The following is a 27,446-nucleotide window of genomic DNA, read 5'->3' on the forward strand; positions in this document are numbered from 1 at the left end:
TTTCTAAACATATTCAAAGCTGACTTCACTCTCCTAGTGTTCCATGTCACTGTCTCTTCCCCCTGAGCATCTGCAGTAGGTCCCAGCTGTAAATGTGGTTGAATCTTTGTTTGAAATTCACTACCGGCCAGAGCGATCTTAGAGACTGAGGGTTTTTATTCTGAAATGATGTGAGACATTACTATTGTTGCACAGAGTCTGTTCAACGTATTAAATCACATGTTATGGCAATGTTTACATATGAACTACAGCAACATGGGAGGAATACTAATGCAATTCAGACATACGGTTGTTATCGCTTAAGGAATGATTTAACACAAGCGGGGATAAGTTTACATTACAGTCACCGTCACTGATATATTTAGCTCAGTGTATTTTAGTTCCGTGAGTGTTCCATGTCACTGTCTCTTCCTCCTCAGCACCTGCAGTCATAGCCGACTAGTGCAGTTACTGTGCAATCTGACTAAGGGAGGTTTTTGTACGGCTCTGTGTATCATCTGTGTGAACACATCACCACTGTGGTACCACTGTGGTGACTCTGACAGGGATTGTATCAAGGGAGGCTGATGCTGATGTCACATCACCTGCTTTTTCTTTACTTCTCTACATCTTATTTTACATGTTGGACTGGTATTGTGGGTTTTTCAGAACTTCAAATAACTTTTGGAGGTCCAGCACAATGATGATGATGATGATGATGATAACGATGATGATGACGATGGGCAACATATGATCTGAATGATGCGTTCTAAACATATTCAAAGTTGACTTCACAAACCAGTGGTCCATGTCACTGTCTCTAGTACCTCAGGTTGTTTAAGTGGGTTATAAATCATGTTATATGATCTGAGTAAATATGGTTCAATCTTAGCTTGAAACCCATTACCCAATAGAGGGACATAACAGAGATGGGGATATTTATTCTGAACTCATCTGAGACATTATTATTTCACATAGATAGAGTCCATTCAACTTATTGTCTGAAATGTTAAATAAAAGGTTTCTCAGCCACAGCAAAATATTTATGTAGTCTGGACCTACGGGTGTTGTCAGTTCAGGAATGATTTCACATGAAGGTGGATAAGTTTACATTATAGTCACCATCGCTGATATATTTATCTCAGTGTATTTTAGTTCAGTTAGTGTTCCATGTCACTGTCTCTTCCTCCTCATCACCTGCAGTAGGTCCCAGCTGTAGCAGTACAGTCACTGTACAGTCTGACTGAGGGAGGTTTTTGTACGACTCTGTATCACTGTGTGAACACATAACCACTGTGGTAACTCTGACAGTAGTAATCTCCTGCATCTTCAGCCTGGACTCCACTGATGGTCAGAGTGAAGTCACTATGAGACCCACTGCCACTGAATCTAGATGGAGTCCCAGACTCAAGTTCTTCAGCACAATAAATAAGGAGTTTAGGAGCTCCTCCAGGTTTCTGTTGGTACCAGGCCATACAGGTGTGATCCCCAGAACAAGCATCTGCTACATCTGCACTGGTTTTACAGTTTATAATAACTGTCTGTTCTGGGAGAACAGTTTTCACTGCAGGAGTCTGAGTCACAGTGACCTGTCCTCTGGCTTCTGAAACAGACACATTCAATAACTTTTCATTGATCTGTGTTTGTTTTGTCTCATTTTAGGCAGACATATTATTCAGTTCACATATTTCAATGAAATATTACATATTTATATTACATATTACTTGTAAGGAAGTCATTTTAGGAGCAATAAATTGTAAAATCTTACTCTGAATTAAGAATATCAATATCCACAAAAAGCTCACGATAAAAGTCATGGTTGTTGTGGGTTCTGTTGTCATGAAGGACGGCTCTCAGTCATGAAGTGTTAAACTCACAGGGATATAAACACTCCTAGAGCAGTGGAGCAGATGCATTATGCAAATGAATGTTTCAAATCTATTTCAGTTTCCAAGTAGGCTCCCATCAGAATATATTTTGTCCTGGTTGAGCTTTCTTTTATAATAATTAGGTGGGTGATTAAATGTGTCCTATTTCACACATGTACACGTGTGTTTTATGCCCATGTGTGAATTGTAAAAAAAAATGTTTTCATTTCCCAACTCCCCTTGAGTCATCCTTGTAGAGTAGGGTCAAGACCAAGGTCTGCCGGGCCTTGCTCAAAGGTACATCAACATATTTCTCACCTTGTCGACCCGGATATTTGAAATCATGACCTTTCATTTACTAGCACAACACTCTAACCGCTAGCTACCTGCTGCCCCTTTTATAACATCAAACAGCAACTGTTTACTCAGATAACTAATATATGGTAACTTTTATGTCACACCACCTTCATATTGTTATTCTGATGATGATCAGATATAATGAACTGTCTGTTCACTCATGCTCGGTCTCTGATATAAGTTCCTCTAATCAGTTAGTGAACACTTCTCTAAACTAAAGCTGGTAGGATTCCTCTGGTAGTGTTGTCTGTCCTCTGTGACTTTACCTCCACTGTTAAATCTGAGATCAACATGTTTAATAAAGGACTATACAACATGGATCACTATCACTACTGCTGCTGCTGTTGTCTTTCATATGGACAATATGGAGGAATACTAGCAACACTGATCTAATGCTGGACTGTTCCTCCAGACTAGGAGAACCTGATACACAGAGGAAGGAACAAATACTCATATCTGGATTTAAGATACAATTCATTTGTATTATCTAGAAACAGCTAATATGAAGTGTTTGTTCTACCTGGAAGATGTTAAAGTGTATCTGTGTTGATTATGATTCTGTATGAGTGATCTTCACTGTAACAGCTGCAGCATCACAACACAGAGAGGTTTTTGTACCAGCAGTAATAGTGATTGTATCACTGTGGTGGACTTTTGGTAGTGGCACCAGACTTGATGTTGGAAGTAAGTAACACGCTCTTTGATATTTCTTTCTGATTATTTTGGGGGTTATTTTACTCTGTGAAACTCTGTCTACATGAAAATATTGTGATTCTACATACTTTACTTTCTAAAAAAATAACTTTTTATATTTCTTTTGACTAACAACCAACATGTTCAAATGTAGGTGTTTATTTAAATGTGTGGTTTGATGAATTGCAGAGGATAGTTCTAGTATGATAACTATTTAATAATATGGAATATAGCTGTTGCATTGTGTATTACTGTTTGTGTGCGATTTAAAAAAAAATCTTTATCTCAAATATTTTGGTTAAATGTAGCTTTTGACTGAGCCTTCTTTCAAGTAAATATTTATTAAATCAAAAAGATAATTTGTAGGTTTATTTGTATGTCTGATTCATATAATTGCAGTATATCATTCCTAATTCTGGTATAATAACTAATAGTATTGTATATAGTTTTCATCATTGTTGCATTGTGTTTATGGTAGACTTCACTGATAGGGAGAAGACAAAGGGTCTCAGTTATGTTTGTAACTGACTTCATAATCTAACATGGATGATATGTTATGAAAATACTATGAATATGACTTGGCTATTCTGATCAGATCCAATACTAAACAATATATGTATGACATGTATATCTGACACCGTATGATTGGCAACCCTAGTTAACCAATTTATACTTGTTTGGTTCATAAATCTGCTTTGTATCATGTTACTTTAGTGTTTTCTCCACATCCTCTAATCAATCTGACTCCTACATTCATATTTAGAGGGCATTTCTATTTCACTTTATTTTGTTGTGTCCTTTGCTGAAGATAATCTCTTACTGTAGCTGTACTTGATGTAGTTACTTAGTTGATGATATGTTCTGTTTGTTCCAGGTAACAGTGCCCCCACCCTCACTGTCCTGACCCCCTCTAGTGAGGAGCTGTCCAGTACAACAACAGCCACACTGACGTGTCTGGCCAACAAGGGCTTCCCCTCAGACTGGACCATGAGCTGGAAAGTGGACGGGACCAACAAGAACCAGGAGACCAGTTCTAGGGTCCTGGAGAAGGATGGTCTGTACAGCTGGAGCAGCACCCTGACTCTCACTGCCCAGGAGTGGACCAAGGCAGGAGAGGTGACCTGTGAAGCCCAGCAGAAATCCCAGACTCCAGTCACCAAGACCCTGAGGAGGGCTGACTGTTCTGGGTAGGACCCCTCAGTCACACCCCTGAAGAGAGAGGCTGCTGATTCCTCTGCTTTGACTCTGTTCTGAGATCAGCAGATTTCTCTGCCTTATTGATCACTGACATGTAGACTAACAGAGGGCTTTGCTTGAGTTCATGTGTCAAACCTCTCTGTAGACTGAGGTTGAATCAGTGTTAGATTTGATCTGTTTTATTACTACTAGATACTGTAGGAATGTTTGCTTTGATGCTTTAATGAATAGATGAAAATAAAGATTTTCCTTTGGAACACACATTTTAGTTTTTTGTTGACTCTTTTTGTTGACTCTTTTATGGTATAGACATACAGTATATCAAAAAAGCCTGGTTCACAGTTTCTTTGAAAACTATCAGACCTAAATGTCATTGCTTAGTTATGTATGTTCTCACAAACCACATCATCTTCAACCAGCAAATGTAATCAAATGTTACTAGTCACATGTGCTGAATACATCAGATGTAGACCTTACTGAAAAATGCTTACTTACGAGCCCCTAACCAACAACGCAGTTTAAAAAAAATATGGATAAGAAGAAGAGATTAAAGTGACAAGTAATTAATGAGCAGCAGTAAAATAACAGTAGCAAGACAATATACAGGGGGGTACTGATACAAAGTCAATGTGCGGGGCCACCAGTTAGTTGAGGTAGTATGTACATGTAGGTAGTGTTATTAAAGTGACAAAGCATAGATGACAACAGAGAGAAGAAGTGGTGTAAAGAGGGGAGGGGGGCAATGCAAATAGTCTGGGTAGCCATTTGATTAGATGTTCAGGAGTCATATGGCTTGGGGAAGGAAGCTGATTAGAAGCCTCTTGGAACGAGACATGGCGCTCTGGTACCGCTTGCCGTGCGGGAGCAGAGAGAACAGTCTATGACTAGGGTGGCTGGAGGCTTTGACCATTTTTAGGGCCTTCCTCTGACACCGCCTGGTATAGAGGTCCTGGATGGCATGAAGCTTGCCCCAGTGATGTACTGGGCCGTTCGCACTACCATCTATAGTGCCTTGCGGTTGGAGGCCGAGCAGTTGCCATACCAGGCAGTGAAGCAACCTGGTTCAGTTGTAGAACATTTTGAGGATCTGAGGACCCATACCAAATCTTTTCAGTCTCCAGAAGGGAAATAGGTTTTGTCGTGCCCTCTTCACGACTGTCTTGGTGTGCTTGGACCATGTTAGTTTGTTGGTGATGTGGACACCGAGGAACACCAAGGAACTTGAAGCTCTCAACCTGCTCCACTGCAGCCCTGTTGATGAGAATGGGGGCGTGCTCGGTCCTCTTTTTCCTGTAGTCCACAATCATCTCCTTTGTCTTGATCACATTGAGGGAGAGGTTGTTGCTGGCAACACATGGCCAGGTCTCTGACCTCCTCCCTATAGGCTGTCTCGTCGTTGTCGGTGATCAGGCCTGCCACTGTTGTGTCGTCGACAAACTTAATTTATGGTGTTGGAGTCATGCTTGGCCATGCAGTCATGGGTGAACAGGGAGTACAGGAGGGGACTTAGCACGCACCCCTGAAGGGCCCCCGTGTTGAGGATCAGCGTGGCAGACGTGTTGTTACCTACCCTTACCACCTGGGGCTGCCCGTCAGGAAGTCCAGGATCCAGTTGCAAAGGGAGGTGTTTAGTCCAAGGGTCCTTACATTATTGATGAGCTTTGAGGATACTATGGTGTTGAAATCTTAGCTGTCGTCAACGAATAGCATTCTCACATAGGTGTTCCTTTTGTCCAGGTGGGAAAGGGCAGTGTGGAGTGCAATAGAGATTGCATCATCTGTGGATCTGTTGGGGCAGTATGCAAATTGGAGTGGGTCTAGAATTGCCGGGATGATGGTGGAGATGTGAGCCATGACCAGCCTTTCAAAGCACTTAATGTCTACAGACGTGAGTGCTACGGGTCGGTAGTCATTTAGGCCAGTTACCTTAGTATTCTTGGGCATGGGCACAGGCACTAGGTCTGCTTGAAATGTGTTGGTATTACAGACTCGGACAGGGAGAGATTGAAAATGTAATTGAAGACACTTGCCAGTTGATCAGCCCATGCTCGGAGTACACGTTCTTGTAATCCGTCTAGCCCTGCGGCCTTGCGAATGTTGACCTGTTTAAAGGTCTTGCTCACATTGGCTGCGGAGCGTGTGATCACTCTGTCTTCCATGACAGTTGGTGCTCTCATGCATGTTTAAATGTTATTTGCCTCGAAGCTAGCATAGAAGTAGTTTAGCTCGTCTGATATGCTCGTGTCACTGTGCAGCTCTCGGCTGTGCTTCCCTTTCTAGTCTGTAATGGTTTGCAAGACCTGCCACATCCGACTAGCGTCAAAGCTGGTGTAGTGTGATTCGATCTTAATCCTGTATTGATGCTTTGCCTGTTTGACGATTTGTCGGAGGGCATAGCGGGATTTATTAGAAGCTTCCGGGTTAGAGGCCCACTCCTTGAAAGCGGCAGCTCTAGCCTTTAGCTTAGTGCTGATGCTGCCTGTAATCCATGGCTTCTGGTTGGGGTATGTACATACGGTCACTGTGGGGACAAAATCATCAATGCACTTATTGATGAAGCCAATGACTGATGTGGTGTACTCCTCAATGCCATCGGAGGAATTCTGGAACATATTCCAGCCTATGCTTGCAAAACAGTCCAGTAGCTTAGCATCTGCTTCATCTGATCACTTTTTTATTGATCTAGTTACTGGTGCTTCCTGCTTTAATTTTAGCTTGGAGGCAGGAATCAGGAGGATCGATTTATGGTCAGATTTGCCAAATTGAGGGTGAGGGAGAGCTTTGTATGCGTGTCTGTGTGTGGAGTATAGGTGGTCCAGAGTTATTTTTCCTCTGGTTGCACATTTTTTACATGCTGATAGAAATTTGGTAAAACAAATGTAAGTTTCCCTGCACTAGGAGCGCCGCCTCTGGGTGAACATTTTCTTGTTTGCTTATGGCGGAATAGAGCTCATTCAATGCTGTCTTAGTGCCAGCCTCTGACTGTGGTGGTATGTAAACAGCTAAAACGAATACAGATGGAAACTCTCTAGGTAAGTAGTGTGGTCTACAGTTTATCATGAGATACTCTACCGCAGGTGAGCAATAGCTCAAGACTTCCTTAGATATCGTGCACCAGCTGTTATTTACAAAAATATATAGTCCGCCGCACCTTATCTTACCAGACGCTGCTGTTCTATCCTCCCGGTACATCGTATAACCAGCCAGCTCTATGTTGATATTGTCGTTGCTCAGCCACGACTCAGAGAAACATAAGATATTATAGTTTTTAATGTCCCGTTGGTAGTTTAATTTTCCGCGTAACTCATCAATTTTATTCTCCAAAGATTGCACGTTTGCTATCAGAATGGAGGGAAGTGGGGGTTTACGAATTCTCAGAAGTCAGGCCGCCCTTTCGGCCCCTCTTTCTCTGCCTCCTCTTCACACAGATCCAGCGGATCGGGGCCTGTTCCCGAGGAAGCAGTATATCCTTTGCGTCGGATTCGTCAGAGTCGTGAAAGGAAATTAAGGATTCTGCTAGTCCGTGGTAATCGCAGCCACTAAGAGACGGTAGTGGCAACATTATGTACACTACATAAGTAAAAATACAAGTTACAAACAACACACACAAAAAAAAACACAGTTCATATTAACACAAGATGCTACAATGTTAACAGATTAACAGGAGAGGTCTAGATCCTACAACGTTAACAGATTAACAGGAGAGGTGTAGTTACTACAATGTAAATTGATTAACAGGAGAGGTCTGGATACTAAACTTGTCCTCTCACTGTCAACTGCATTTATTTTCAGCAAACATAACATGTGTAAATATTAGTATGAACATAACACAATTCAACAACTGAGACATAAACTGAGCAAGTTCCACAGACTTGTGACTAACAGAAACGGAATAATGTGTCCCTGAACAAAGGTGGGGGTCAAAATCAAAAGTTACATTCAGTATCTGTTGTGGCCACCAGCTGCATTAAGTACTGCAGTGCATCTCCTCCTCGTGGACTGCACCAGCTTTGCTGTGAGATGTTACCCCACTCTTCCATCAAGGCTCCTGCAAGTTCCCGGACATTTCTGGGGCGAATTGCCCTAGCCCTCACCTTTTGATCCAACAGGTCCCTGACGTGCTCAATGGGATTGAGATCCGGGCTCTTCGCTGGCCATGGCAGAACACTGACATTCCTGTCTTGCAGGAAATCATGCACAGAACGATCAGTATGGCTGGTGGCATTGTCATGCGGGATGAGGGAGGAGGATGTCTTCCCTGTAACGCACAGCATTGAGATTGCCTGCAATGACAACAAGCTCAGTCCGATGATGCTGTGACACACCGCTCCAGACCATGATGGAACCTCCACCTCCAAATCGATCCCCCTCCAGTGTACAGGCCTCGGAGTAACGCTCATTCCTTCGATGATAAACGCGAATCTGAACATCATCCCTGGTGAGACAAAATCGCGACTCATCAGTGAAGATAACTTTTTGCAAGTCTTGTATGGTCCAGCGACGGTGGGTTTGTGCCCATAGGCTACATTGTTGCCGGTGATGTCTGGTGAGGACCTGCCTTACAACAGGCCTACAAGCCCTCAGTCCAGCCTCTCTCAGCCTATTGCGGACAGTCTGAGCACTGATGGAGGGATTGGGCGTTCCTGGTGTAACTCGGGCAGTTGATGTTGCCATCCTGTACCTGTCCCGCAGGTGTGATGTTCGGATGTACCGATCCTTTGCAGGTGTTGTTACACATGGTCTGCCACTGTGGCGATGATCAGTTGTCCATCCTGTCTCCCTGTAGCGCTGTCTTAGGCATCTCAAAGTATGGACATTGCAATTTATTGCCCTGGCCATATCTGCAGTCCTCATGCCACCTTGCAGCATGCCTAAGATACGTTAACGCAGATGAGCAGGGACCCTGGGCATCTTTCTTTTGGTGTTTTTCAGAGTCAGTAGAAAGGCCTCTTTAGTGTCCTAAGTTTTCATAACAGTGACCTTAATTGCCTACCGTCTGTAAGCCGTAAGTGTTCCACAGGTGCATGTTCATTAATTGTTTATGGTTCATTGAACAAGCATGGGAACAATTGTTTAAACACTTTACACCAATGATCTGTGAAGTTATTTGGATTTTTATTAATTATCTTTGAAAGACAGGGTCCTGAAAAAGGGACGTTTCTTTTTTTGCTGAGTTTACAATGTTAACAGGTGAACAAGAGAGGCCGAAATACTCTATTGTTAACAGATTAACAGGAGAGGTCTAGATACTACAATGTTAACATATTAACAGGAGAGGTGTAGATACTATAATGTTTTGCTTAGCAGGAAAGGTCTAGCCACATGTGGTAGGTGATTTTTGATTAATATCTTTGGATTTTTTTTGACCTACTTGATTTACAGTGGCTGGTGAAGGTATTCACGCCCCTTTTGCTATTCCTATTCCTATTTTCCTATTTTGGTGCCTTACAACCTGAAATTAAAATTGATTTTTAGGTGGGTTTTGTATCATTTGATTTACAAGACATTCCTACCACTTTGAAGATGCAAAATATTTTTTTTGTGAAACAAACAAGAAATAAGACAAAAAAACTGAAAACTTTAGCATGCATAACTATTCACCACCCCAAAGTCAATACTATGTAGAGCCACCTTTTGCAGCAATTACAGCTGCAAGTCTCTTGGTGAATGTCTCTATAAGCTTGGCACATCTATCCACTGGGATTTTTGCCCATTCTTCAAGACAAAACGTGCTCCAGCTCCTTCAAGTTGGATGGGTTCCGCTGATGTACAGCAATCTTTAAGTCATACCACAGATTTTCAATTGGATTGAGGTCTGGTCTTTGACTAGGCCATTCCAAAACATGTAAATGTTCCCGTTAAACCACTTGAGTGTTGCTTTATGCTCAGGGTCATTGTCCTGCTGGAAGGTGAACCAAGAGTTCTCATCTATATTCTTTATAGCCGTCTATTTACCACCACAGAACGAAGCTGGCACTAAGACCTCTCTCAACCAACTCTGTAAGGCCATAAGCAAAGAAGAAAATGCTCACCCAGAAGCGGCGCTCCTAGTGGCCTGGGACTTTAATGCAGGCAAACTTAAATCAGTTTTACCAAATTTTTACCAGCATGTCACAAATCCTAGACCACTCAAATCAAATTTATTTATATAGCCCTTCGTACATCAGCTGATATCTCAAAGTGCTGTACAGAAACCCAGCCTAAAACCCCAAACAAGAGGAACCAGGCTATGTGGGGTGGCCAGTCCTCTTCTGGCTGTGCCGGGTGGAGATTATAACAGAACATGGCCAAGATGTTCAAATGTTCATAAATGACCAGCACGGTCAAATAATAATAAGGCAGAACAGTTGAAACTGGAGCAGCAGCACGGCCAGGTGGACTGGGGACAGCAAGGAGTCATCATGTCAGGTAGTCCTGGGGCATGGTCCTAGGGCTCAGGTCCTCCAAGAGAGAGAAAGAAAGAGAGAAAGAGAGAATTAGAGAGAGCACACTTAAATTCACACAGGACACCGAATAGGACAGGAGAAGTACTCCAGATATAACAAACTGACCCTAGCCCCCCGACACAAACTATTTCAGCATAAATACTGGAGGCTGAGACAGGAGGGGTCAGGAGACACTCCACAGACAGAGATGCATACAAAGCTCTCCCCCGCCCTCCATTTGGCAAATCAGACCATAATTCTATCCTCCTGATTCCTGCTTTCAAGCAAAAACTAAAGCAGGAAGTACCAGTGACTAGGATGCTACACTAAAGGATTGTTTTGCTAGCACAGACTGGAATATGTTCCGGGATTCATACAATGGCATTGAGGAGTACACCATGTCAGTCATCGGCATCATCAATAAGTTAATTGACAACATCGTCCCCACAGTGACTGTACGTACATATCCCAACCAGAAGCCATGGATTACAGGCAACATCCGCATCGGGCTAAAAGCTAGAGCTGACTAATCCGGACACTTATAAGAAATCCCGCTATGCCCTCAGACGAACCCTCAAACAAGCAAAGCGTTAATACAGGATTAAGATTGAATCCTACTACACTGGCTCTGACACTCGTCGGTTGTGGCAGGGCTTGAAAACTATTACGGAGTACAAAGGGAAACCCAGATGCGAACTGCCCAGTGACGCGAGCCTACCAGACGAGATAAATGCCTTTTATGCTCGCGTTGAGGCAAGCAACACTGAAGCATGCACCAGCTGTTCGGAACGACTGTGTGATACCGCTCTCGGTAGGAGATGGGAACAAAACCTTTAACTTCTCTAGGGTAGGGGGCACTATTTTCACCTCCTGATGAAAAGCATGCCCAAAGTAAACTGCCTGCTACTCAGGCCCAGAAGCTAGGATATGCATATAGATTTGGATAGAAAACACTCTAAAGTTTCCAAAACTGTTAAAATAATGTCTGTGAGTATAATAGAACTGATTTTGCAGGTGAACATTTGAGAAAAATCCATCCATGAAGTGGGATTTTTGTTGTTGTAGTTTTCTATTCAATGCCTTTACAGTATCCATTGACTTAAGACTCAAATTGCACATCGTATGCCTTCCACTAGATGTCAACAGTCTTTAGAAATTGTTTCAGGCTTGTATTCTGAAAAATGAGGGAGTAAGAGCACTCTGAATGAGTGGACACCGAAGTGGCCTAGAGATTTTTCATGTGCGAGACCGAGAGCATGCCTTTCTTGTTTACCTTCTATATTGACAACGTTATTGTCCGGTTGAAATATTATCGATTATTTAGGCTAAAATCAACCTTATGATTGATTATAAACATTGTTTGACATGTTGCTATGAACTTTTTGGATACTATTTGGATTTTTCGTCTGCCTGTTGTGACTGCGTTTGAGCCTGTAGATTACTGAACAAAACGGAGGTTTTTGGATATAAACAGGGACTTTATCAAACAAAACAAACATTTATTGAGTAAATGGGAGACTTGTGAGTGCACCAATATGAAGATCATCAAAGGTAAGTGATAAGGGAATTTATATGTTTAAAGTAATGACTGAAGTATTACACCCTGAAATCATATAATTGTATGAAATGTGTTAGTAGCCTGAAATCATTGTGTTGCTGTGTAGTGGTGTGAGAACTGAGAAAACACAGAGAACAATTGAACTATACATGACCTGACCGGGTTGGAACTCTGAAAAACGTACGACAGGAAGAAGGGCCTGTCAAGGTCCCTCTAATCTAGGGAGGCAGGGAACAGCAGGGAACTGCCAGCTTGGTCGAATATTGATAAACGAGGAATGTGGACCGTGGGGAAAGATACAGCCCACCTACTGTGTGTGTGTGGGTGTGTGCGTAGGTGGGAGTGAGAGTGAGAGTTATAAAATGTCTGTGTTTGCATTTTGGACTTTAGAGCTCTCATGAATAAACTACAATGGACCTTTTGCAGAATCTGAGTCTTTGCCTAATTCTTATTAACCCTAGCTTTACAACCTAGGGGGAATTGGTCAAAGCTATAGTGACTGTTATCATCATTGGGATTGAAAATTCTCGTGACAGCTTGGTCCTTTCGAACCGGATCTCAATACCTTTTTCTGTCATGCCATGGGACACCTAAACTGTGCATGGGCTGATTAAATATCAGTAGATTAAAGACCTGGCCCCATTCTGAGGGTTCTTTACAGGCCGGTGGCGAACTGGTACGTGACAGAAACGGTGACGAGATCCAACCTACATTGAATTATCAGCTGCAAGGTAGGCCAGTAATCTGTATTCATTAGTTTGGGGATAACTTCTAAATTGACTAAAATTGACTTAGAATGGACTGGATTAAATTCCTAGAAAGCATTGGTCAAGATAAATGTGAGGGAGGATTTCAACAGTAAATCTAACAGTAAGTAAGATTTGTATCGGGTATACCGTCCATATAATCTAATGTAGAGAAAGTTTAAGACAAAAATATCTATGTTAGTGTTGGCGGCACTGGGTCACAGATCGCAGTTAGACATTTTGAAGTAAGTACATTTGGGTCTGTAATGACCCAAGGTATCCGTGGCCACTACCAATGTAAATTATCTAACAGTAAGACCTAAAAGTAAAACTGGTTGATATACAGTAGCCGGAAAATGTAATATAGAAGGCGAAATAAAGTACAGTAAGTTACGTTAGTCTAGGACTAATGTCAGTAAGTATAGTAAATGTGAGAACACACACATAGATAGTCAAAAGTAAGCGAGATTAAGTATAATAACAGTAAGAAAGTAAGAGGCGGGGTAGGGTAGCCTTGTGGTTAGAGCGTCGGGCTAGTAACCGAATGGTTGCAAGTTCCAATCCCTGAGCTGACAAGGTATAAATCTGATGTTCTTTCCCTGAACAAGGCAGTTAACTGACTGTTCCTAGGCTGTCATTGAAAGTAAGAATTTGTTCTTAACTTCTAAACCACCCACCCCGGATCTGGGATAATTGTCATCAGCAACGCTGAATAGCATAGCGCAACAGTCAAATAATATTACTAGAAAATATTAATATTCATGAAATCACAAGTGCAATATTTTGAAACACAGCTTAGCCTTTTGTTAACCTGTGTCCGCGAAACCACCCCTCAAAGTTTTGTTGTTCTTCATGGGCTCAACTGTACAGCATGATTGTACCTTACATTTAAAAAAAAAAACCCTGTCTAGACTTTTTTCGTTTGCCTATTTATTTATATATTAAGTGTTCTTGGTTGTTCTCTGTACTGTAGCTAGTTGTTTATACTTGTGTACTGTTGATCTGAAATATTTTTGTTCACTGATAACATAGTGGCCGTGTCCGAATACTCATATTAGCCTACTATATGCTTAAACTGCATAATCATTTTGGCCTTCGATGTAGTAGATTTCATTAGTCTTTTCTGACTCACGTGTTTGACAAAAGCTGATAATCAGATAGATTGAGAGGCTGTACCAAATGGCTGGCGTCAACACAATTGTGCATTAGATGGAGCATTCAAAGTACAGTGTATGACATTTCATAAACTATAAAACACTATTTTTCGCATACTATTTAGTGAGGTAGTATGGGTATTCAGACATGGCCAGTGTTTTTTCCCCCTGCTCCTCTGGGCAGTTTTTCTCCCCTCTCCTCATGTTAGAGTAGTAGTAGTAGTAGTAACTGACCCTCTTCTCTCCTAATGTTATAGATTAGTAGTGGTAGTAGATTAGCTGACCCTGCCCTAAAAATATAGAGTAGTAGTAGTAGTAGTAGTAGTAGTAGTAGTCGTAGTAGCTGACCCTCTCCTAATATATTCCATTATAGAGTAGTGGCAGCTGAACCTCCTCTCCAGCTGGTCCCTCTGTCAGGCCCACAGTGTCTCTGCTCCCAACGTCCTCTGAGCTGCTCTCTGGGGGCTCGGCCAGACTGGCCTGCCTGCTGAGTGACTACTCCCCCCAGGGGGCGATGGTGAGCTGGGAGGTAGACGGGGAGGAAGAGAAGGAGGGGGTCCTGACCACCACAGAAGAAGAGAAGGACGGCCGCTACAGCCGCAGCAGCACCCTGACCCTGAGCAAGGCACGCTGGGAAGAGGGGGAGGTGTACACCTGCAGGGTCACCCACGACAAGACAGGTGATTCGGCCACCTTCCGGAAAAGTCAGTGTAGCATCTAGAGACAGGAGAAGCCATTGCAGGGGTCTAGAGAGTCTCTACATGGTGCTAGTTCTGGAAACATTAGTATTTTACAGCTGAATGTTACAGTATAGTAGTCTATAATATCAGTAGTGCTGTGTGCTAAATGAACTATTTTGAGATTAAGTCGTCCATGTCTTCTTGCCTCTGAGTTGAAATACATCTTGTTTTGATGAGAAAATAACCATTAGAGTTAATTTAATATTGATTCCAGGGACCACCGTCTCATGAATAGGCAGATAATTTCATAATAATTTATATCAATCAGCTTCTTTCATAATTTAGCATTGCAGTGTGACAGGTTACTTGGAGTGGTGGGTAGGAGACAGGCGCAGCGAGCATAGGGTTCAGTGATTTGTAGATTTATTTCCCCGGCACAAAACGGTCACGCCAAATACAGGGCGCATAAACACTGACCAGCCCAAACACAGGGCAAACGATCTGGAGAACAATGAAAACACATCCACAACCGACAGAGAACACAAATAATCCCGCACAAACCTAAGCGGGCCTAAAAGGCTTAAATAGACAAAAAATCAAGAAACACAAAAGGAACAGATGCAACTAATAAGACTAAACTAACAGAACAGGAAAAAGGGATCGGTGGCGGCTAGTAGACCGGCGACGACGACCACTGAGCACCGCCTGAGCACTCTCATGTTCGGACTAGGCCCATTAGTTCCAGTGAAGGGAAATCTTCACGCTACAGAATACAATGACGTTCTAGACAGTTCTAGAAGGCCAAACTGTTGCCACAAATGCCCCCATGCACAAAGGGAGGTATAAGGGAACAGGGAGAGACTCAGATGCAGACACAGGAGGAAGATGGTTTGAGTCTCTGAAATGTATTATAGTCAAAGAGGTAGGCAAGAGAATAGTCGTGGACAGGCAAAATATCATAAATACAGTCAGAGTCCAGGAGGTACAGAGTGGCAGGCAGACTCGAGGTCAGGGTGATCAGCATGGTCAGGCAGTCGGGTTCAGAGTCAAGGCAGACAATGGTCAAAACCGGGAGGACTAGCAAAAGAGAGATAAGAAAAAGCAGGCGAACTAGAAAACATGCTGGTTGACTTGACAAGACGAACTGGCAACAGACAAAGAGGGAACACCGGAAAAAATACCCAGGGACTAATGGGGAAAACGGGTGACACCTGGTATTGGGTGGAGACAATCACAAAGACAGGTGAAACAGATCAGGGCGTGACATGAGGTCCATACAGAAATGGCTTGTCAAGATCAGTGTGGAAGAACTTGACTGGCCTGCACAGAGCCCTCACCTCAACCCTATCGAACAGCTTTGGGATAATGACTGTGAGCCAGTCCTAACCGCCAAACATCTGTGCCCGACCTCACTAATGCTCTGTGGCTGAATGGAAGCAAGTCCCCACAGCAATGTTCCAACATCTAGTGGGCAGCCTTCCCAGAAGAGTGGAGGCTGTAATATTAGCAAAAGGGGAACCAACTCCATATTAATGCCTATGATTTTGGAATAAGACGTTTGACGAGCAGATGTCCACATACTTTTGGTCATGTAGTGTAGTTGATTTAATCATGATTCCAGTGATCACTATCACATGAATAGGCAGAACATTTCCTAATAATTTGTATCAATCAGCTTCTTTCATTATTTAGCATTGTAGTTTATAGCTAATATCATGTTTTCAAACATAATTAAAAGGACATCTGATCCAACAAATACTCTGTAATCATTTCTACAACTGTATGATCCTGTTATACTGTAGCAACAATACCAGTGATAATAATTTATGATATTTGATAATAAACCTCTAAAAGCTGCTCTCAGATCTCAGATCTCACACTGCTAAACAGTTACTTCCCATAACATATATATTTATAATGTTTCATTCCTAATATGATGTTATTAAATGAGATGTTTTAGTAATGGTTTTCAACTATGTGTAGTCTACACTTCTTCATTACATTTACCCTGGTCTTCTCTACCTCCAACCTCCTGGGAACAGAGTGAACATATGGTGACAGTACTGCTCTATTCTGGGACAAGCAGAACCACCCAGCCCTGTCTATGCAAATCTATTTCACTCCACTGTTACAAGTCTAGTGTCACAGTTTCACTGCCTGGTCTGGGCCAGATGTGAGTGGGTGGGCTAGTTTTACTGTAACCTCTATGGTGGGTTCAAGGAGGGGGACTTTCTTACAATGAATAAACCACCATGTAATAGGTGATATATAAGATGGGTATTACTAAAGAGCCATTGACAGTTACTGACGTGTCTAATGTCTGAGACCACATATTTTATTTTCATACAGGGGAAGTGGGGGCTGAAATGTTTCTCATTTTAATTTGGTAATGTTTTGACTTACTTTTTATATTTGCACTTAGGTGTCATGACAATATAGGGATAATAATCTGTAATTGAATCAGCATAGAAGCATAATAGGTCTCCCCCAGGAGACTTTCTCCGGGACACCGTCTTCTGGGTCACGGGTCTTGCTGTATCCTGGGGGGAACAAAACTGAGCTCCCTCCGTTATATCCCTGGGACTGAGCACGACTATGAAGAGAGTAACCTCCCTTCTCCCAGTCCCCTCTCTTGTGTGCTGCCCTTCTGGCAGCTTTATGGGACTAGTCCAGCTGGTGAGCAATCAGCCCATTGATTACTCACGAACCACAATCAGACCCAATTAGTCCTGGCTAGAGAGCCCGTCGGGACCTGGCACATTCACCTGTCACCAGGCCTCAATGAGTCTCCCCCTGGTGGATAACCATCTGAATGCCACACTTTTTTGGTAACTACATGATTCCATATGTGTTATTTCATAGTTTTGATGTCTTCACTATTATTCTACAATGTAGATAAGAAGAAAAAAACCATTGAATGAGTCGGTGTGTCCAATCTTTTGACTGGTACTGTATATCTACACAAAAGGTTTAGAACACCTACTCATTCAAGGGTTTTTCTTTATTTTTTTCACTTATTTTCTACTTTGTAGAATAACATTGAAGATGTCAAAACTATGAAATAATACATATGGAACCATGTAGTAACCAAAAAAGTGTTAAATAAATCCAAATATATTTTATATTTGAGATTATTCAAATAGCCACCCTTTGCCTTGACAACAGCTTTGCACACTCTTGGCATTCTCTCGTCCAGCTTCATGAGGCAGTCACCTGGAATGCATTTCAATTAACAGGTATGCCTTGTTGATAGTTAATTTGTGGAATTTATTTATTTCTTAATGCGTTTGAATGAATCAGTTGTGTTGTGACAATGTAGGGGGGTATACAGAAGATAGCCCCATTTGTTAAAAGACCAAGTCCATATTATGGCAAGAACAGCTCAAATAAGCAGAGAGAAACAACAGTCCGTCATTACTTTAAGACATGAAGGTCAGTCAATACGGAAAATGTAAGGTTTCTTCAAGTGTTTCTTCAAGTGCAAAAATCATCAAGCGCTATGATGAAACTGTCTCTCATGAGGACCGCCACAGGAATGGAAGACCCAGAGGATAAGTTCATTAGAACTACAAACCTTAGAAATTGCAGCCCAGGTAACCTGGAGTGTTGTTTTATCAGATGACCTGGCCTCCACAATCACCCAACCTGTCACGTTGCTGATGAAGGTCGGACCAAGGCGCAGCGTGTGTAGAGTTCCACATCTTTATTTAACGAGATAACTATGGTATCTGTTATTGTAGTCATCGTTGCATTGAGTTTATGATAGCCACATTGTTAATGTGAAACTAAAGGGTTTCCGTTATGTTTGTATCAAACCACTTGGATTCTGCAAATACTATAAATATGAGTATTCTGATCAGATACGTTCCTAAAAATATATCTGTATGACAAAGTAATGCCAAAGTTAAACACTTCATACTTGTATCCTTCTTGCTTGTGTACTTTATACTTGTAATCTGCTTTATATCATATTACTGTTTGAGTTTTCTTCACATCTTTTAGCAATCTAACTTGTATATTAATTTACAGTTAAAGAAGTCATTTCCAAAGTGCTTTGTTTTGATGTAGTTGATGTGTTTCTTCCAGGGAACAGTTCCCCTACTCTGACCATCCTGCAGCTCGAGCAGCATCTTCACTCTCACTGTCCAGGAGTGTTTGGAGCCTTTATTGTATGTGTTTGAATCATGTTGATTAAATTTGAGCTATTCAAAACACAGGTCACCTTTGGGGGTTTGGATCATTGCACATCATCTCTAGTTTGATTTGAGTTTGGTTGAGTTACTCAACAGAGTCAACATGTAGTTAATAGTCAGGAGAAACATTTAGTGATCAGTTATGATTTAAGGTCTTCTAGACATACAGTAGCTCTAGTTTGACTCTATTGTTGTTCAGCTCTACTACACCCTGTGTCGTTATACTGGATCCTCTCCTCCCCTCAGCAGCCGCAGTAGGTCCCAGCTGTATCAATACAGTCACTGTGCAGTCTGACTGAGGGAGGTTTTTGTACGGCTCTGTATCACTGTGTGAACACCCAGACACTGTTGGGGTAGTGTAAACTCTGACAGTAGTAATCTCCTGCATCTTCAGCCTGGACTCCACTGATGGTCAGAGTGAAGTCACTCCCAGATCCACTGCCACTGAATCTAGATGGAGTCCCAGAATGGAGTGTGTTCCCTGGAAGCATTATTAGTTTGGGTTTTTCTCCTGGTTTCTGTTGGTACCAGGATAGACACTGATGGTTCCATGACTGACCATTGTAACAATTACCATATACATTACTACTGGTTCTACAGTTCAGAGAGACTGGCTGTCCTGAGAGAACAGCTTTCATTGTAGGAGTCTGAGTCGCAGTGATCTGTCCTCTTGATTCTGAAACATAGAAAACACTAATAATTGTACATCACCAGAAATGAATAAAACAATCATTCGGTTCACTCAAATGTATTACTTTTCATTATACAAACACATAACTCTTCTTTGTTTGTTTTACCCTTGATGTAGAAGACAAGTGTCCAGATGAAGATGGTGATAAAAGTCATGGTTGTTGTGGGTTCTGTTGTCATGAAGGACAGCTCTCAGTCATGAAGTGTTCAACTCACAGGGATATAAATGCTCTTAGAGCAGCAGGGAGATGCATTATGCAAATTATGTTTCAAATCTATTTCAGTTGCCAAGAAGGCTCACATCTTTAGAATGTATTTTATCCTGCAGTTTTTATGCTGCAGTAGTTTATGTGTCGGGGGGCTTGGGTCAGTCTGTTATATCTGGAGTACTTCTCCTGTCTTATCTGGTGTCCTGTGTGAATTTAAGTATGCTCTCTCTAATTCTTTCTTTCTTTCTTTCTCTCTCTTGGAGGACCTGAGCCCTAGGACCATGCCTCAGGACTACCTGGCATGATGACTCCTTGCTGTCCCCAGTCCACCTGGCCGTGCTGCTGCTCCAGTTTCAACTGTTTTGCCTGCGGCTATGGAACCCTGACCTGTTCACCGGATGTGCTACCTGTCCCAGACCTGCTGTTTTCAACTCTCTGATCAGCTATGAAAAGCCAACTGACATTTACTCCTGAGGTGCTGACTTGCAACACCCTCGACAACTACTGTGATTATTATTATTTGAACATGCTGGTCATTTATGAACATTTGAACATCTTGGCCATGTTCTGTTATAATCTCCACCCGGCACAGCCAGAAGAGGACTGGCCACCCATCATAGCCTGGTTCCTCTCTAGGTTTCTTCCTAGGTTTTGGCCTTTCGAGGGAGTTTTTCCTAGCCACCGTGCTTCTACACCTGCATTGCTTGCTGTTTGGGGTTTTAGGCTGGGTTTCTGTACAGCACTTTGAGATATCAGCTGATGTAAGAAGGGCTATATAAATACATTTGATTTTATTGTATTTATCCTGCATAACATCAAACCACACATTTTTACTCATATCATTAATGTATGACGTTTTATTGACACACCATCATTGTATTGTTATTCTGATGATGATCAGATATAATGAACTGTCTGTTCACTCATGCTCGGTCTCTGATGGAAGTTCCTCTAATCAGTTAGTGAACACTTCTCTAAACTAAAGCTGGTAGGATTCCTCTGGTAGTGTTGCCGGTCCTTTGTATTCTGTCCTTTGTTGTCAGTCCTCTGTGTCCACCCTCACTGTCCTGCCCCCTCCAGCCACACCGGGGTCCTGGAGAAGCACGGCCTATACAGCTGGAACAGCACTCTGACCCTCACTGTCCTGCCCCCTCCAGCCACACCGGGGTCCTGGAGAAGCACGGCCTATACAGCTGGAACAGCACTCTGACCCTCACTGTCCTGCCCCCTCCAGCCACACCGGGGTCCTGGAGAAGCACGGCCTATACAGCTGGAACAGCACTCTGACTCTCACTGTCCTGCCCCCTCCAGCCACACCGGGGTCCTGGAGAAGCACGGCCTATACAGCTGGAACAGCACTCTGACCCTCACTGTCCTGCCCCCTCCAGCCACACCGGGGTCCTGGAGAAGCACGGCCTATACAGCTGGAACAGCACTCTGACCCTCACTGTCCTGCCCCCTCCAGCCACACCGGGGTCCTGGAGAAGCACGGCCTATACAGCTGGAAAAGCACTCTGACCCTCACTGTCCTGCCCCCTCCAGCCACACCGGGGTCCTGGAGAAGCACGGCCTATACAGCTGGAACAGCACTCTGACTCTCACTGTCCTGCCCCCTCCAGCCACACCGGGGTCCTGGAGAAGCACGGCCTATACAGCTGGAACAGCACTCTGACCCTCACTGTCCTGCCCCCTCCAGCCACACCGGGGTCCTGGAGAAGCACGGCCTATACAGCTGGAACAGCACTCTGACCCTCACTGTCCTGCCCCCTCCAGCCACACCGGGGTCCTGGAGAAGCACGGCCTATACAGCTGGAACAGCACTCTGACCCTCACTGTCCTGCCCCCTCCAGCCACACCGGGGTCCTGGAGAAGCACAGCCTATACAGCTGGAACAGCACTCTGACTCTCACTGCCCAGGAGTGGACCAAGGCAGGAGAGGTGACCTCTGAAGCCCAGTAGAAATCCCAGACTCCAGTCACCAAGACCCTGAGGAGGACTAACTGTTCTGGGAAGGACCCCTCAGTCACACACCCCTGTGGAGAGAGGCTGCTGGTTCCTCTGCTTTGACTCTGTTCTGAGATCAGATGTTCTCTGTCTTATTGATCACTGACATGTAGACTAACAGAGGCCTGAGTTCATGTGTCAATCTGTTTTATTACTATTAGATACTATAGGAAATTTTGCTTTGATGATTTGATGAAAATAAAGATTTCCCTTAGGAAAAAATATTTTCGTTGTCTCCCAATAATTTGACTTTCGTCTTAAATGTTGAATGATATAGAAATATATTAATAAATCCTGATTGATTGTTTATTTTAAAACTATCAGACCTAAAGGTCATTGCTTAGTTATTTATGTTCTCACTGCAGTGTCATCAACCAATAGTTCATTGTAAGGGATGGATCGAAATGTACAGAAATGGTACCTGGAGGAAAATGGGTTCATGCCTTTTCAATTTATGTCAAGGGGAGAGTATTTTTTTTTCAATGTAGTCCAGGGGAGTGTCATGTAATTTGCATTTCATGGAATGTGTGTATGTCTCAGTGTTTTAGAATGAGTTGCTTATTAGGCTATACAGTATATCGATGTGTGTCAGGATGCCGCCCCTCATAATCAAGTGTGCCTATAGGCTATTTAGTGTGGTCTCAATCAAATGATCCATAGCCTAGAGGTTATAGGCTACAAAGTGCATGCTCAGAGAAGCAGAGAGCAAAGTTATATTTCTAAGATAGTAGCTGAGATGGTGTAAATAAAACTAGGCTGCATTACACAATCCTGTCTATAGACTGAGGTTGTATCAGTGTTAGATGTGCTCTGCTTAATTACTATTAGATAGTGTAGGAACGTTTGCTTTTAAAAATGTTGTTTCAATCTTAAATGTTGAATGATATAGAAATATATTCATAATGCCTGGTGGACTGTTTCTTTAAAACTATCAGACCTAAAGGTCAATGCTTAGTTATTTATGTTCTCACTGCAGTGTCATCAACCAGTAGTTCATATTAACACAAGATGCTACAATGTTAACAGATTAACAGGAGAGGTCTAGATACTACAATGTTAACAGATTAACAGGAGAGGTCTAGATACTACAATGTTAACAGATTAACAGGAGAGGTCTAGATACTACAATGTTAACAGATTAACAGGAGAAGTCTAGATACTACAATGTTAACAGATTAACAGGAGAGGTCTAGATACTACAATGTTAACAGATTAACAGGAGAGGTCTAGATACTACAATGTTAACAGATTAACAGGAGAGGTCTAGATACTACAATGTTAACAGATTAACAGGAGAGGTCTAGATAATACAATGTTAACAGATTAACAGGAGAGGTCTAGATACTACAATGTTAACAGATTAACAGGAGAGATCTAGATACTACAATGGTAACAGATTAACAGGAGAGGTCTAGAGACTACAATGTTAACAGATTAACAGGAGAGGTCTAGATACTACAATGCTAACAGATTAACAGCAGAGGTCTAGATAATACAATGTTAACAGATTAACAGGAGAGGTCTAGATACTACAACGTTAACAGATTAACAGGAGAAGTCTAGATACTACAATGTTAACAGATTAACAGGAGAGGTCTAGATACTACAATGTTAACAGATTAACAGGAGAGGTCTAGATACTACAATGTTAACAGATTAACAGGAGAGGTCTAGATACTACAATGTTAACAGATTAACAGGAGAGGTCTAGATACTACAATGTTAACAGATTAACAGGAGAGGTCTAGATACTACAATGTTAACAGATTAACAGGAGAGGTCTAGATACTACAATGTTAACAGATTAACAGGAGAGGTCTAGATACTACAATGTTAACAGATTAACAGGAGAGGTCTAGATACTACAATGTTAACAGATTAACACGAGAGATCTAGATACTACAATGGTAACAGATTAACAGGAGAGGTCTAGAGACTACAATGTTAACAGATTAACAGGAGAGGTCTAGATACTACAATGTTAACAGATTAACAGCAGAGGTCTAGATAATACAATGTTAACAGATTAACAGGAGAGGTCTAGATACTACAATGTTAACAGATTAACAGGAGAGGTCTAGATACTACAATGTTAACAGATTAACAGGAGAGGTCTAGATACTACAATGTTAACAGATTAACAGGAGAGATCTAGATACTACAATGGTAACAGATTAACAGGAGAGGTCTAGAGACTACAATGTTAACAGATTAACAGGAGAGGTCTAGATACTACAATGTTAACAGATTAACAGCAGAGGTCTAGATAATACAATGTTAACAGATTAACAGGAGAGGTCTAGATACTACAATGCTAACAGATTAACAGCAGAGGTCTAGATACTACAATGTTAACAGATTAACAGGAGAGGTCTAGATACTACAATGTTAACAGATTAACAGGAGAGGTCTAGATACTACAATGTTAACAGATTAACAGGAGAGATCTAGATACTACAATGGTAACAGATTAACAGGAGAGGTCTAGAGACTACAATGTTAACAGATTAACAGGAGAGGTCTAGATACTACAATGTTAACAGATTAACAGCAGAGGTCTAGATAATACAATGTTAACAGATTAACAGGAGAGGTCTAGATACTACAATGCTAACAGATTAACAGCAGAGGTCTAGATAATACAATGTTAACAGATTAACAGGAGAGGTCTAGATAATACAATGTTAACAGATTAACAGGAGAGGTCTAGATACTACAATGCTAACAGATTAACAGCAGAGGTCTAGATAATACAATGTTAACAGATTAACAGGAGAGGTCTAGATACTACAATGTTAACAGATTAACAGTAGAGGTCTAGAGACTACAATGTTAACAGATTAACAGCAGAGGTCTAGATAATACAATGGTAACAGATTAACAGGAGAGGTCTAGATACTACAATGTTAACAGATTAACAGGAGAGGTCTAGATACTACAATGTTAACAGATTAACAGTAGAGGTCTAGATACTACAATGTTAACAGATTAACAGTAGAGGTCTAGATACTACAATGTTAACAGATTAACAGTAGAGGTCTAGATACTACAATGTTAACAGATTAACAGGAGAGATCTAGATACTACAATGGTAACAGATTAACAGGAGAGGTCTAGATACTACAATGTTAACAGATTAACAGTAGAGGTCTAGATACTACAATGTTAACAGATTAACAGTAGAGGTCTAGATACTACAATGTTAACAGATTAACAGGAGAGGTCTAGATACTACAATGTTAACAGATTAACAGCAGAGGTCTAGATACTACAATGTTAACAGATTAACAGTAGAGGTCTAGAGACTACAATGTTAACAGATTAACAGGAGAGGTCTAGATACTACAATGTTAACAGATTAACAGGAGAGGTCTAGATACTACAATGTTAACAGATTAACAGGAGAGGTCTGGCCACATGTAGTAGATGGTACTATTTATTAAACTTTGAACAGTTTTTGACCTGCTTGATTTATAGACTTATAAAGGCTGTAATCTACAGATGTAGGATCTTAATTTGATCACCCTGTTGCAGGAGAACTGTCCTTCAATGCAAGAAACGTAAAACGTTTAGTGTATTTGAGGTTTAAAATGGCTTCTGAAGTTTGTAATTTCCACCAAATTTCAGACTTGATTTTCCCTGATAAAAAATGCATCATCCCTACAAAAATGTTAATTGTTTATAATCCACATTATAATTCACATTTTTGTTACTGCTGGATGGTTTTCCTGCTATCGCAAATTGGCTCAAATTAAGATTGCTATTGAACATTTGAACACTCACCAATGTGATCACACCTGTATTTAACAACCCCCTGGGAACAGAGTGAACATCTGGTGACAGTACTGCTCTATTCTGGGACAAGCAGAACCACCCAGCCCTGTCTATGTAAATCTCAGTTTCACTCCCACAGCTACCAGTCTAGAAGGTGAACAGTTTCACTGCCTGAAATACCCTGGAGAGAAGGAGTGGAGATGACTCAATGAAATGAATGGATGATTAAAACTGTTAAACAATTTCAGTCACATTGTGGTGACCATTATAGAAACTATACTCAGCACTGCTAAAAATAGCCAGGAATCAACATTTATCGATCTAATCTCTTTTCCCTCATTTAACAAGAGGTGAGTACTTCTGCTGGCATTTTGATTCCTTTGCTAATGCTGCCCTCTACTGTGGTTTTCTTTGGCCTTTGTCTTGTTTTTTCAATAATATTTATCATAAGCCCGGGCTGTCTATTCAGACAAGTTAAATGTGACAAACACGAGCTGGCACAATGGGTATGACGATGGAATAGGAAGAATCTCATGGCATGGATGTTACCATACCTGTGGACAATATTCCAGGCTTGGTTTACACAGAACCTTTCTCAGCCCCACCTCACTAGTGGAAGACACTAGTTAAAAGGCCCTCCAAGGTTTGGCCCTCTGCCCTGCTCCTCTCCCCTGGAACCCCCCTTTTCCCTGCACCTCCCCCTGATGGATGGTTGTCCTTTTCAAATGACGCTTTCATTGCGCAAATGTGTTTAATTTGCGGAAGGGGATTTAATGAACCCTGATTGGTGTGTTTGTGTCTGTCTGTGTGAGTGTGTCTGTGTGTGTGTGTATCTGTGTCTGTATCTGTGTGTGAGTGTGACGCAGAAGGAAGATGGGGGTGACCAATGTCTGAGAGGAATGCACTCATTCCAGCAGGGAACAACAGGTTGCCATTTAACAGCACCTGAGAGAAGGAGATATCTTCGGTCCATGAATTGGGAGTCTATATTTAGCATTCAGAATCTATTTGGTGCAGATACCGTAACCTGTTTCCTCTCTTCCACAACTAAACACAGTAAACCAATGCTATTTCTGGGAAATATATATATAACATTGGGGTCAGGTACATTTTCAGCAAACTCCGAGGGGAAAGTATATGATTGTGTCCAGGAAGCCCAAGATGGAGTATATACCATGATATAGTGGTGGGGCTATGACATCAAACTGAGACCGTCAACATGGCTAATGGCTCCATGTTGTTAATGGCAGTCAGGCCAATAAGCCTGTTACCTCCAACAAACTCTTTAGCTGTATTTGGTTTCCTATATTGACTATCAAAATCACCTCCGGTCTATTCCAATTAAAACATTGCCCTTTTCATGCACTTGTTCACAAAATTGCTGAAGCGTATCACAGGAGTAGAGGGGATCCAAAAGGTACTGTTGTAATCTCGATGTAAATTACTCAGATGTTACCAAAAATGGAAGCTAGCATGACAAACTGTGTCTAGAACACGCCAGCTAACCAATTACATTGTCAAGTTTATTTTGGTCTCATGATGAAAGTGGAGGCTGCTGAGGGGAGAACAGCTCATAATAATGGCTGGAATGGAGAAAATGGAATGGTTTCAAAAACATATGTTTGATACTGTTCCATTCACTCCATTCTACTCCATTCCAGACATCATTATGAGCTGTTCTCCCCTCAGCAGCCTCCACTGCATGACGAAAGTATCACACTTTGTACGTTTGTTTTGAAAATTACAGCAATCAGCTCAATTTACATTCAAAAGCTAACTTTGGTAATAATCGCTAATATCTATGGGAAGGCTAGGGGATATGCCAGTCCTTTGACGACTTATCATTTGTAGCAGAATTTCTGCTGCAACCTCTGATTTGCATGGATTTTGCAGGATATTATGGGATTGGTCGGGCTATA

General features: G+C 41.9%; 2 long non-coding RNA genes and 1 gene segment (V, D, J or C); 2 read left to right on the forward strand and 1 right to left on the reverse strand.

The window, feature by feature from the left end:
• Positions 1-4,355, forward strand: part of LOC118365996 (Ig kappa-b4 chain C region-like) — a 35,293-nt gene extending 30,938 nt beyond the window's left edge. Inside the window, 1 exon segment of the C gene segment in view lies at positions 3,772-4,355. Coding sequence covers positions 3,772-4,088 — 317 coding nt within the window.
• A 4,957-nt stretch (positions 4,356-9,312) lies between these two features.
• On the forward strand, positions 9,313-25,059 carry LOC127914656 (uncharacterized). Of its 5 annotated transcripts, XR_008089248.1 has the most exons (7): positions 9,313-9,371; positions 22,978-23,088; positions 23,385-23,606; positions 23,755-23,828; positions 24,384-24,457; positions 24,643-24,790; positions 24,865-25,059. It is a non-coding gene; the product is annotated as an uncharacterized LOC127914656 (long non-coding RNA). The 5 variants fall into 5 exon arrangements; XR_008089247.1 differs by lacking the exon at positions 9,313-9,371 and having other exon boundaries at positions 22,771-23,088; positions 23,348-23,606; XR_008089246.1 differs by lacking the exon at positions 9,313-9,371 and having other exon boundaries at positions 22,771-23,088.
• On the reverse strand, positions 19,185-19,695 carry LOC118365904 (uncharacterized). Its single transcript, XR_004821852.2, has 3 exons — positions 19,648-19,695; positions 19,425-19,526; positions 19,185-19,331 (listed from the first exon to the last, which is right to left on the reverse strand). It is a non-coding gene; the product is annotated as an uncharacterized LOC118365904 (long non-coding RNA).
• Positions 25,060-27,446: the final 2,387 nt, after the last annotated feature.

Source organism: Oncorhynchus keta, chromosome 33, assembly GCF_023373465.1.
Source record: "Oncorhynchus keta strain PuntledgeMale-10-30-2019 chromosome 33, Oket_V2, whole genome shotgun sequence".
In the NCBI taxonomy this organism is placed as follows: domain Eukaryota; kingdom Metazoa; phylum Chordata; class Actinopteri; order Salmoniformes; family Salmonidae; genus Oncorhynchus; species Oncorhynchus keta.